This window comes from Hippoglossus hippoglossus, chromosome 22 (genome assembly GCF_009819705.1).
Source record: "Hippoglossus hippoglossus isolate fHipHip1 chromosome 22, fHipHip1.pri, whole genome shotgun sequence".
NCBI lineage: Eukaryota > Metazoa > Chordata > Actinopteri > Pleuronectiformes > Pleuronectidae > Hippoglossus > Hippoglossus hippoglossus.
In genome coordinates, this window is record NC_047172.1 from 16,990,042 (window position 1) to 17,002,621 (window position 12,580).

Consider the following 12,580-nt stretch of genomic DNA (forward strand, 5'->3'; position numbering starts at 1 on the left):
GAAGATCCCGTTTCCCACTTATCAGTTTTATTTTCTTACATCAAGATTTAAATCCGATTGTGAATCGTTTCCACGTGAGACTGGCTAAATTTGGATCATTCGCTTAAATTAACGAGTGACCAGAATAAGTTTTAGGCCATTTTAAGCAACATGAAGAGCAAAATGTCTCCGCCAGTGCCAGGACTGAACCTCCAGTCAGATAAATGTTATATTTCAGTCATGTCCAGTTAGAGTACAGGCAGCTGGAATGTGATAAGTGGCAGGTATAGAGGGGATTGGAGTAAATTCCATCTGTCTATGGTGCAGAAATGAAAGTGGATGGTTTGGGGTTGAGGCCCGCGCTGGTTGCAACTAAACCGGAAAACGACTGTATCTTTAAACTTACACCAACATTTCAACACCAACTTCATTTGCAGAATTAAGCAGAAATAACGTGCGCTACAAGACCATGTGGCATTTAAGAAAGCCTTTATTTTTTTTTTAAATATTTACAGTGGAATTATAAAAATATATAATTAAAGCTTTGGCAAATATTTTACATTTACACAATTTAGTTCTTTGTTCACATCGTTGAGTCACTGTAGGATCGAGATCATGGCCACATGTTAAATAGAATGGCGGGTTACAGAACAGCCCGTGGTTTTGTAATAAAACATCGATGACAGACTGAAAGGGCGAGACGTGTAATTTTTTTTTTAAATCTCCATAAGAGAATATAGAGTCTAGAAAACATGAAGTAATTCAATGGAGGGAGAGAAAACTATCAACCAATGAGGGGAGACACCGATACATCCATGCAAGCTTACATTCATAAGGCCACGAAGGCCGATAAAGCTACAGTATACTGTATTCATAATGCATGTGAATAGGCCTGTGTTTGACTGTGAGTTACAGCACCCAGGGGTGGGGTGGGGTGGTGGGGTGGGGGGGGGGGGGGGGGGGGGGGGGGGGGCGGTATAGAGTTCAGACTTACTGTTGGAGATTGTTGAAATGAGTTCATTTAAAAGGGTCTGGTAATTAAGGTGGTGTAAGTCCCGGTTATGATGATGAGGTAGGGAGACTGAGTCCATGCACACTGTTCATGTCTCCATGTTGCTGCTGCTGCTGCTGCTGCTGTTGCTGCTGCTGCTGTTGCTGCTGCTGCTGCTGTTGCTGCTGCTGCTGCTGCTGCTGCTTGCTCAGCGGACTGGGCGGTTTTCTGTCTCCTGCACAACACAGACGAGAAATGTAAGTGCACGGGTCCTGTGCACGCAACTGCACATTATTTACCTCTTAAAATGTAAAGTATCTAACGCGAATTGTTTCACAGAGAGGTTTCAGTGCACAAACAGTGTCTTATTCCCCCCTCAATTCCTGCGCGTAAACGTTACCTTGGACCACTTGGCACACATGACGCTGGCCAAATCTGGAAGATCACTATTTAATAATTGACGTATAATTCCACTTCATTTGGGATTTGGTAAATGTTTACACTCTGCTGCGGAAATTGCGTGTTGCACAAGTGTACGTGCGTGAGAAGGGAACGAAGGAGGGGGAGTAACACCTCAGTCTGGCTCTAGGTCGCTATGATAAAAAAAATACTAAAAGACTTGTTTATAGCCTATTACTACTACTACTGCTATAATAATAATTGGTATCATTATAATTATTATAATTATCATCTTTCATTACATAGGGGATACAGTTTTAAAGACACAAAGACACACACACACCTTCTCGGGCATGGTGGTGCTTGAAGGCCATCGATGAGTGGATCTCCCCCGCGTGCATGCCCATCCCGCCGCCCGGGTGGGACAGGGCCTGGCTCTGCGGCTGCCAGTGGTGGTGTCCCGCGGCCACATAGCCGCCCGTCGACCCGCTGTACACCCCGTACTGGTTGGTGGGAGAGTAAGCACACGCCGAGACATAACCGGACAACGTGGAGGAAGGCTGCAGGCAAACAGATAGGACAGAATGAGCACAACCCGCCTCGAGCCCCCTGATGACTGTACGTGACAGTATGTGGCCAACAGACATTCTTAAAGATGGGGTCAAAGTGGTTTAGAGGGGGAGGGAAACCATATGAGGAACAGCCTTCACGGAGAGTCAATATCATTTAATTTACCACAAATAAGACTAATTACAGTATATATAGAAATAAATCTCCTCTTAGCCCTCATACAGAAACAAATATTAAATCAGAAGTAATAAAACTCTCATAGGTCAGATCTTATCAAACAGAGGTCTGTGGCCTGACGTGACTTCTGTATGAGGGTCTCTGATATGGAAACTTTTCACAGGTCTGCCACGAGAGCAATTATTTACTTCAGGCCTCAGCCCACTTTGGCACCAAGCATTTGGACTGTTTCCAAGCAAGAAGAGAAAATGGCGTGGATACAGCAATAGAGAAGTTGCAGGCAAAACAAATGTTCAACGTTTTATTATCATTGTGCATTTGGATTATTACCTGAGCGTATTTTATGTCGGCGTCAATGGCGGACTTGTCGATCCCGTTGACCGTGTGAGCCGCTGGGAAAGCTGCTCTGTTGACGCTACTCCACTCCTCCATTTTTGGTGGATATCCCTCCGCACCAGCCATGGCTGATTCAGAAACAGTAACTCCGCGTCAAACATGTATAAAACGTCAAATTGATAAAACGTGGGGGGAAAAACAGTGCCGCCTCTTTTTAGATTGATAATAAATGATGTACAATTTACCCATTTTTAAATGAATACGCATTGATCTCCTGAGCTATTAAACATATTGCAATTTAAAAACATGATGTTATGGTTAACGAAAGCAAATATAATATTTAATATATCATTTATTGTTAGAATGATTACAATTATCTACGTGCGTAATTGCTTGCAATGCTTGTGAATTATAAAATTATGCCTGAGTTTTAACTTCATGAAAAGAAAACAAGTTGAAAGCAAGTTACATTAAACGTAATATCTATTATATATTTCTATTGAATGTAATCATTTATATTTATACTTTTACAGGACTATTATGTCCAATATAACCTCACATTTTATTGTCACATGTTTGCGTGAAAGAAGTTAAATATAAGCAACACCTCCACAATTATAAGATTACACTGTCGACCTATTTAAATAGGAAATATATATTCTTTTGTTACATATTAGTAAATGATTACACGTACAATTTGTATAAGAAAATACACTGGGCCCTGTGGCACACAAATGCAATGGTCCATGGCGACTTAACAGTGACTACAGCTATTGTACACACTCGATAAAAACAGCGTGTAAAAGGATCAGGAAGGCAAAGAGAGAGTGGCTGTAGAAACTAGCTGAAGGATTAGAGGGATATAGCAGGTGAGCAAGGTGTTTGCTAACGCTTCATCCCATGAAAAGGCCCATTGACAGTGGCCTTATGCCTTGTGGCTAAATACTGAAACGAAAGCCTGTATTACTTCCAATGGACATATTGTTGTTCCTGGAGCCAGGCGAGGCTGTGTGGAGTGAAATTCATCACGAAGAATAGGACAGTAATAACCAGCTGCGAGGATTTATTCAGACCTAAATTGAAAACTATGGGATCTGCGGGTTTACATGTTTGGCACAGAGACGCAGAGGCCTTAGATTTCTCACAGAGCGCATACTGGCTGTGTTTTCCTCACCTGTGGAATCCATGAAGGCTCGTATGCCGAGGATGTTGCTGACGGTGTGCGCAGAAGGCCAGGCCCTGGATAAGCTCATGTGCCCGGCCGTCACCGGTACTCCAGCAGCGCTGCTCATCTTTGGCGACATGGTGTTGGGGTAGGAATAAGGGTATATGTGGTTGTAGGAGAGGCCGGCCTGCGCGGACGCTTGCTTGCCGCCCTCGTACTGGTTGGGCTGTGAGAGATTCCCAATCTTGTTGCGTAAAATCCTGCTGATCGAACTCACCGACGGGACATTGTACTTGTCACAAACTCCGTCCGCCAAAAGCCTGTCCCGGATCTCCCACGCAAAGATCCCGGGGTCGTTTTGTTTGTATTCCCTGATATTCTTCACCACGTTAGGCGTCGTGACCCGCGGTTTGCTCCCGCCGATGGCACCGGGTAAGATGGAGCCCGTCTCGTTGTATCTCGCCAAAATCTTGCTCACGCAGCCGTGCGAGACCCGGAGCTGCCTGCTGATGTCGCAGGGCCTGATCCCGAGCTGAGCCAGCTCCACGATTCTCAACCGTATGGCGTTGGGCAGGGGTCGTCCATTGACGAACACGCCGCCTAACTGGTTCACCTCTCCATAGGTTTGCTCTGCAGGAGGACAGATATTTTCAAATGAATGCACAAATGTCTGAAATAAATAAATATAAAATCGTCCATGCACTCCTGACCTGCCAAAAAATATATTTTCATTAAGCAACTAAATAGACAAAGGCAGCCACAATGTGCTCAGCCTGCACCAGTTTGACGCAGCCCAACTTTAAATTGCACCTTAAATTGTGGGTTTTAAGTTGTTAAACACGTGCCAGCCTATACACATGATAGCCACCGTTGTTTTTCGACTTTACAAAAGTGTGTAAAGTGTGTGTGGCTGGGTTTGCCCTCCACCAGTCCTGCGTACTTAAAAACAAAATTAAAAATGGCGAGCTTGAGGAATACACACCGGGAGCTCTTCAAAAGAAACGCTGTACATAAGATAATTGTTGGTGTGTTTCCATAAGATTTAAAGCTTTACGCAGACAGCAGTGTCTGCTGAGTAGAGCAGGAAAAAACCTCCATCACGAGATAAACTTGACAAGCTGTCGCCGAAAGATCTTCTTCATCAAAAGGAAACACTAAACGCAGATTTCTGTTTTTACGCAGACACACTGAGTCTGGATACGCTTCCATAACCCCCCCTGCCTCTGAAGCATGCAGATGGTAACCCGGGCTTACCCATTTGCCAATATGTTTCGAGATGCTGGGGGAATGTAGGTGTCCCTTCAAATGGCTGAATGCGTCCGAGAGAAGGCAGAGAAGGAAGGGGAACTTGTGGAGTGAGCCCCAGAGGAGGAACACGAGACCTCCCGAAATCTCTTCCCACTGCAGCGTAGCCCCCTTCTGTTTTTTCTTTTTGAAAGCAAGTGAGAGGTACAGCGGCGCCGAAGTGATCTTCATCCGATAAAAGCAAATTGAAGTTGTCCCGGGGAGTCCGGGAGTTTGCTGGAATTAATTTGACGCGTACTCCACGTCAATCTTCGCTGTTATACGCGGAGCCTGTGCCTCGGTCTCATTGGTCGTCCTGCGCTGGAAACAGCTGTCAGCCAATGCAAACCCCATCCGGTTGGAGCCGTGCTGCCTCCTTGAGATATTTTTGCATAGGGGGAAGTGGCAGAAAGGGAAGCCTTTCATCCAACGTGCAGCCTTCTGGTGAGGACTGTATACATCACAGGAGAAACGCACAAGGATGACAGAAGAGAGTTGTCCATGTTTTCAGCGCTAAATTAAACCCCAGCCACTTTATTTACAGCTGACATACAAACACTTCAGTGAGCTTCACATGGAGTAGCATTAATTTGACATGAATTATTAAGTGAGAGGGTGTAATTTCAAATAAATTGCACCAATCACTGCAGCAAAGGTCTTTGATATTCATGCGTAATTACATTTTTACGCATGGGATGTGGGGGGTGCTTGTGGCGTGTGGTGTACCTTATACTTAAACTCAATAGTCATGCACAGCGCGGTGAATTTAAGAGCACGCATGAGTGAATGGTTCATGCTTCCAAAGGGCATTTTTGAAAATGATCTGTGGGAGATACACGGTGCCATCTCAGCTAAATGGATTCCATGCAAATCCTATAAAAAATATGTAATTTCCCACAAGTTACTATTTTTTTTTTTGAGACAGTTCTGTTTCGCCATAACACCATGTTTTACCCAAATGGTTTTATATTTCTGCATTTTGATTCTGAGTGATGGTGGGGATCACGCGTAATAGAGGGATTTGGCGATCAGAGCAGGAGGAGACATGCACACGGGCAGCCCGAGTCTATTTTTTTTATAAGCCGGAGTGAGAGCATCAAACACGGGCCTCGTGTAATCGATACCTCTGTGGATCGCTGCGCTCCCAGACTATGGGCCATATCGACTGGATTCCAGAGACGCGCATTATCACAGCATGTTTTGCAAAGTTTCCTGTGCAAGTTTAGAAGGTATCGTTTATACGCTCGCAAAACGTCACTTGTAAAAAGTTAACAGTCGACCCAATGGTAACAAGGTGCAGTGTCCTGATACCCCTCTCCCCCTACCCCCCCACCCTCTCTATACCACCACCACCACCACCCCCAGCACACCCCTCTCTGTCTCGCGGCCACTCCACCACCCAGACCTGGGAGCTGCAGGACACATGGAACGCATCAGGTTTGGTCAGAGGAGTTTTCAGCTCGTCTTTAAGTTGGATGGTGAAAACATTGAGGGGAACATAATGTGTCCTGTTTGCATGCAGGTTCCAGGATGTCGATGCAGGAGGGCGTGATCTCGTCTGATGCCGCTGAGCGTGAACCATTGATTTCATATTTCCCTCCGTCTCTCTCTCTCTCTCTCTCTCTCTCTCTGTCTGTGTCGGTGTCGCTCACTCACTCCCCTGCTTGTGTGGGTCTACCTCTCCTCTGTGGCCTTCATGGCTGCCAGGACTCCCCTCATCTGGACAACTCCGGAATTACATGGTTTGGTCAGCACGCTGTCTCCTGCCTCCGAATTACGCGCTGTAAGTTGGAGTATAGGTAAAGTTTCCACGTTCACATTTTTTCCAATACGAGAGATGAACAATTTAATTGCAAATAACGAGAATTGGATTGAGAAAATGTGTTGATTTGCACGGTTTATTTACTTATATTTAATAAACCATTTTTAATTCGCAATATCCAAAACCACGTCACTCGTTATGCATCTTTCTCTACATTTTTTGAAAGTTTTGAAAACAAATATTTTATTCACATAATTTTTTGTCAATGAAGCCTATTAATTGTATTGAGAAAATAATGGTTTTATAATTTTCCTCTCACCGCTGCACCTTCGCAGGGCTGATAGATTCACATTGAAAGAACGAGCACAGTCTGAAGTATTTTTCCTGTGACCGAGAAATATTTTCATTTCGGGCGTTCAGACGTTTTAATGGCATCAGAAGCAGAAATGTGTGAATGAACGCAGCGGTGGTTTGGTTTTTACTATTTGGATCCACACCCATTTTGCTAAACAATTTTTAGAATGTGTTTTATATAAACGATTTATTGGCGTTGTATATGTTTTTTATTGCAGGATGAAGGGGATATAGAATAAATAACAATAATGAATATTCCGCGGGGTTAGAAGAGACTATAGAGCCGTTATAGTTCCATGAGACGTTGCAACCGTCTCCTCGGGTTCGTCATGTGTGACCAAACAACAACATAGTTCGAACGGCTCCCCTCATTCCCCGGGATGCAAAGTGTATTCACACAATATGAGCCCACATAAATACACTGCGGCACAAACACAACACACAGCAGTATTTCTGTTTAAATGTAAAAGAGGGGGATACCATTAATTACTGACGTGCTCATCGTGGAGGCATGTTCTTCTTTCTTTTATTCTCTGAGGTGCAGGTTGATCAGGTCACTTCTGAACCATGTGTCTGAATAAATGTTTATTTTTTAAGACATGAAACCTTATTATTTACTGTGGTCATTGGACACATTTATTTAGCCTTTTCATTTCGTGTTTGTATTGTGTGGTCTAATGATGATCATGGACTAAAGGCCTTATTTACTTACAGCTATGGTTAAATATCGATGCTGTGAGAAGTGAGTTTTTCTCTTTTTCATTAATATTAATTAGTCCGTGTTCCCAAATTGACGACAGTTATTTCAAGTGCAAGGATTACATATTTATTTTTGGTCAATCTGAATAATTCATGTAATGCTGCCTCAACACACTTTAACGTGTATTTAAAATATACAAAAAATGATACAATCAAAATATACTAAATATACTAATTGATCTAATTATTATATCAAATTATGCTTTCTTCCGTCAGACGCTTATCTTTATAGAAGCAAGGGAAATATAAGGTTTCTAATTTTCGTTTGGTCAGTGGCAAACGTTTCCTTTCAAATGATTTAAATGTTATTTTGTTATTGCTGGCTCAGTCGTATAAGATAATTTTATACTTGGAGACAAATAGAGAGGTCCTCAAGTCACCTCTCAGATCGCACACACACACACACACACACACACACACACGTCAACTCATGCGATCGACACCTGACACTCGCAAGGTGTAACGACCCCCGTCGGTAAATATTGATGTTGGTTTTAAGTGTCATCACAGGATTCACTTCCTCAAGTGTGAATTGTCTTTAAAGACGTATGGAGAATTTAAAGGCTCGATTTTTTGTCTTGCGTGTGTGTGTGTGTGTGTGTGTGTGTGTGTGTGTGTGTGTGTGTGTGTGTGTGTGTGTGTGTGTGTGTGTGTGTGTGTGTGTGTGTGTGTGTGTGTGTGTGTGTGTGTGTATGCGTGTGTGCTTGCTAGAAATGATTATTCTAGTGATACCTCAGGTGGAGTTACTGATATTTCTTCATAAATTGCTTTGCAAATATTTAAATAGCTGCAATCAATACAATATTGTGTGTGTGTGTGTGTGTGTGTGTGTGTGTGTGTGTGTAACTAATATAATCAATGGCTTCTTGGACTGTTTATATTTAATTTGTAAAATATGCAGTAGCAGTAATGACAGTTTGAACAAAGTCTTCTTGTCTCTCACCAGTTTAACACGATAATCATGTCCAGATAAATGTGTCTTTTCCATTATTTAAAAAGAGCCAGAATCTTTTTCTGTTTTTTGACATGGCTTCAACTTTCTTTTCACAAATGGGTGAACCGTAAGAGCCTGTTTGGTGCCTCCAGTTTTACACAGAGTTAGTGTTTGTGAGTTAAGTGATGTCAGGGCCCAGTGTGGAAATTAGAATGCAAGGTCCAGATCTGTGTGCATTTAGCACACTGGGACCAAAATGAGTTAAAACCGTATACTTCCATTTAAGCACCAAAGCAGTGCAGGTAAAAGCAAACGTTGTATTGTATTTTAACCGGAGCAATAACTAAAAGTGGGCAGCAGCAATTAAGGCCCTTGCCCATTTGAGAATGTCCTTTTTTGTAATAACAAAACCCATACATTAAACCTTAAAGTTTCACATGTTGTCTAAAAGCTAATAAACCCTTGTTGCTCATTATGAGAAAAGAGGAGGGGGGGCGATCATTGTTTATTCAGTTCAGAGCCAACCTAGCACAACCTGTAGGCTAAAGAAACACACCGATTCCTCAGTCGAGCACACACACACACACACACACACACACACACACACACACACACACGCACACACACACACACACACACACACACCCTCCTCTACTGAAAAGGTTTGTCCGCTCCTATCTGATCCAGAGGTGGTGATGTGTAGTCTCTTTGTGCCCCTGCTGCCGAGGTTCTGCTGAAGCAGGAGCCTTGGATCCCAGCGAGCTCAGTTCTTTTATAGCCACAGGACCCACTCTGAGCTGCAGAACACGCCTAATGAGGGCGTGCAGCCGAGCCATGTGAGACACGCCAGCTTTTTTACCAGGCAGGGTAATAGCTTGTGACCTTCACTGAACACATCTCATGTGTCTTCATGTACCGCGCATGTACCTCTAATTGTTACAGTGAGGGAGACACCTGAGGGTTGTGTCTGTACTTTGACTCTTATTGGAGGAAAAAAACTAATAATTAAACTGTTCTAAATCTTCAACAGACGGGAAGTATTGTTCATTTTATTTTTTTATGACATACATGCAGTTATTACATCTCAGAGAATATGAAGGCTGGCAAAATGTTACAGTTAGTATAAACATGTATTTCTCCATCATTTACCCATTACATTAGTACGTCATCCAACAAAAAACCAACTCCATCTGATATGAGTGGTTTCACTTAGTTTTGGATTCATACCATTGAATGTCCTTGGGAATTCATGACACACTTGTTGTGTGTTTAGGACAAATCTGCTTCTAATTCAAAGTGGAAACATGTTTGGGAAAAATAAAACAAACTGTTTTCTTTCTGCTGCTGTTACTCAAGAAACTGTCAACGCAAAATGTGAACAGCAGACGTGTGTGTTGGGATTCGGAGTCTCATCTCTGAGGTGGCGTTACATGGATTTAGGGTGTATTTTACAGATGGAGACTCCCTGTGAGATCTTAAGGCTGTTTTTGTTTGCTTGTCACTTATTGATAAAGCTTACAATTTTACTTTGAATGAGCATTTTCTCTTATTAATGTGAACCAAGAGGATCAATAATCAAGCATCAGTCCACACTGGCATTCAAGTTTTCCTCTTAGCTTTCTTCACCAATACTTAAAAACAAAAGAATTATTTTGTTGAGGAGTAGAAGTAGAAATCTCACCGGGGTCCTCATTATGCTCCTTTAATGATTTGTAAAAGTATCATTGTTATGGAGTTATGATTGTGGGTCATGAGAGGAATTATAATCTGCACCATGCAACATCTTTATCTTATGGACACCTGTGAAGTCAACGTGTTATCTGATGAAGAGAAGATGCAATGATGTGGTTTTAGTTTTAATCGGACATCTTTCCTCTGCCTCCTCTTTTGCTGCAGCACCAAATGACTTTGACAAGAAACAATTTGAAGAATGTGACACTTAAACTATAAATAATGTTATTAAACTAGGTCAAACCAAACCTCCACCAAAGCTGATTGGCTATTTAATTGCCATATTGCATAAACATGTACTGAGATCAGATACATCTGGATCTGAGTTGGCACCACATGGCCCCTGTTCGCAGATATCAGCACTCTACACATGTCTGATGTGTCTCTGTGTTATATCTTGACAAATTAATAAAAATGACTCATCATATGCAATGTTAAAGAAAGTGAAAAATAAATCCCTGGATTCACCCACTTGATCGAATCTGCTCCAAAAGTTACCGGGTTCTTCCATGGCCCCACCCTTTCACCAAGTTTCAAGAAAATCTAATTAAGTAATTTTTGCATTATCCTGCCAACAGACACGCAATGAATGTATAACCTCCATGCTGGAGGTAACTGTAAGACCTCCACTTGTGTTATATACTCTCGTATTACAGTAGCTATTCCTACTGGAACAATGTGATTTAATGCTCAATAGTAGCCTGTGTGGCTGAAAAAGAGGCTGCACTTATCACGATGCACTTCATTAGGATCAAACCTGTGACGTCATAATGGAAACAGTAACAATAACTCCAGTGAGATGACAACCTCCTCTGGAGAAGATAAGATGAAAGAACACACATGTTAAGCATCTGCTATCAGACTAATAAAGATTCAAAGTGTGACCAGTCTCTTTATCAGACACGGATTCAATTTACCACCATTTAGATAAAGATCCAGAGGTCAGAATGTGATGCACATTACACTGAAGTGAAAAATGATGGTATAATACTTCCTACAGATAAATATCCAGGAGGAAAAAAAAAGTTATCATCAGAACCCGACTGATAATGATGTTTGGGGGCCCATCCCAATATTAGGGAGGAAAACATTTCCAGTGTCAATATATAATCTGATATACATATTCAAAAACCCTTATGACAAAGAAAATTATTGTTATTTTACAATTAAACCATAAACTCTATTATAAATGATATGAATAGGAGGAAAACACAAATACAACCAAATACGTCAAACTTGGATTGAAAAAATGAAAAAAAAAATGTACATAACATATATGAATATATGCAGTTCTTTATGTCATATTTATAAACATGGCTTGAATCATTGCAAATGTTTAAAAAAAACTATAATAACCATACACTACTATTTGTTATGGACTATGGACTATGGAATGACACCATTATCAGCAACCATTTTCCTGTGTTTATTCTGTAAAATATTAGTTTTCATTTCGGGCAAAGATAAATACAGTTAAAAGCACATTGCTTTATTATAATGCAATGTGTTAGGTAGAGCTCCCTCTCTGGCAGTAAGCAGAATAGATCCGAATGCTGATGAGGTGATAAATAATTTCTTACTTGGAGCCAGAAAGTGAGGACATGTTTTTTTTCACATACATTATATGAATGCATTGTGTGCTGTTACAGTTTATTTTCATAATTTCAAGGTAGACAAACCATCGTTGGTCGTGATGTCATTATGATGTCATCATGACCCTAACAATAACCCTAGAACATAGATCACAACACCTGCAGCAGAGACTGAATCACGTCAACTTTATAGAATATTGAGAGAAGGAAAAATCATCATTACTACATCACTAGCCCTGATGCTCCCAGTCTATCCAGCCAGTTCATAACAGAGAGCTTTTCTAGCCTTTATTAAACGCACCTTTTTTTTAACGCTCCCATGCTTGGTTGTTGTTTGTAAGCGGGGCCTCGCTGAGCTGTGTCTGTTGTCAATTAAGAGGTGGAACCTTAATTACTTTCGGAGCACTTCAGACTCCGTCCCACGGCTGCTGCAGATTCAAGCCTGCCCTACTTGGAAATCAGCCCAGAGAGTCGAAAAACAGCGGGGTCACGTGGAAACTGACTCCGACCTTGTGTTTTTCAATTCACAATTCTTCTGTAATGTTTA

The 12,580-nt window shown here is 41.8% G+C and overlaps 1 protein-coding gene across 2 annotated transcripts; it reads right to left on the reverse strand.

Moving 5' to 3' along the window:
- Positions 1 to 451: 451 nt before the first annotated feature.
- On the reverse strand, positions 452 to 5,189 carry pax1a (paired box 1a). 2 transcript variants are annotated; one of them, XM_034576850.1, is made up of 6 exons: positions 4,872 to 5,189; positions 3,627 to 4,247; positions 2,447 to 2,580; positions 1,713 to 1,929; positions 950 to 1,205; positions 452 to 913 (listed from the first exon to the last, which is right to left on the reverse strand). In XM_034576850.1, exons 1-5 carry the CDS (start codon positions 4,873 to 4,875, stop codon positions 1,039 to 1,041), a joined length of 1,143 nt encoding a protein of 380 aa, XP_034432741.1. In that variant the 5' UTR covers positions 4,876 to 5,189; the 3' UTR covers positions 452 to 913; positions 950 to 1,038. The 2 variants fall into 2 exon arrangements, with proteins under 2 accessions (XP_034432741.1, XP_034432742.1); XM_034576851.1 differs by lacking the exon at positions 452 to 913 and having other exon boundaries at positions 950 to 1,128; positions 1,160 to 1,205; positions 4,872 to 5,188.
- Positions 5,190 to 12,580: the final 7,391 nt, after the last annotated feature.

Coding starts and splice junctions, on each gene's coding strand:
- pax1a (XM_034576850.1), bottom strand. Junction 2,581..3,626: donor AGCCTTCATGGATTCCACAG/GTGAGGAAAACA, acceptor TTTCTGAATCAG/CCATGGCTGGTGCGGAGGGA. Junction 1,930..2,446: donor CCGACATAAAATACGCTCAG/GTAATAATCCAA, acceptor GTTTGCCTGCAG/CCTTCCTCCACGTTGTCCGG.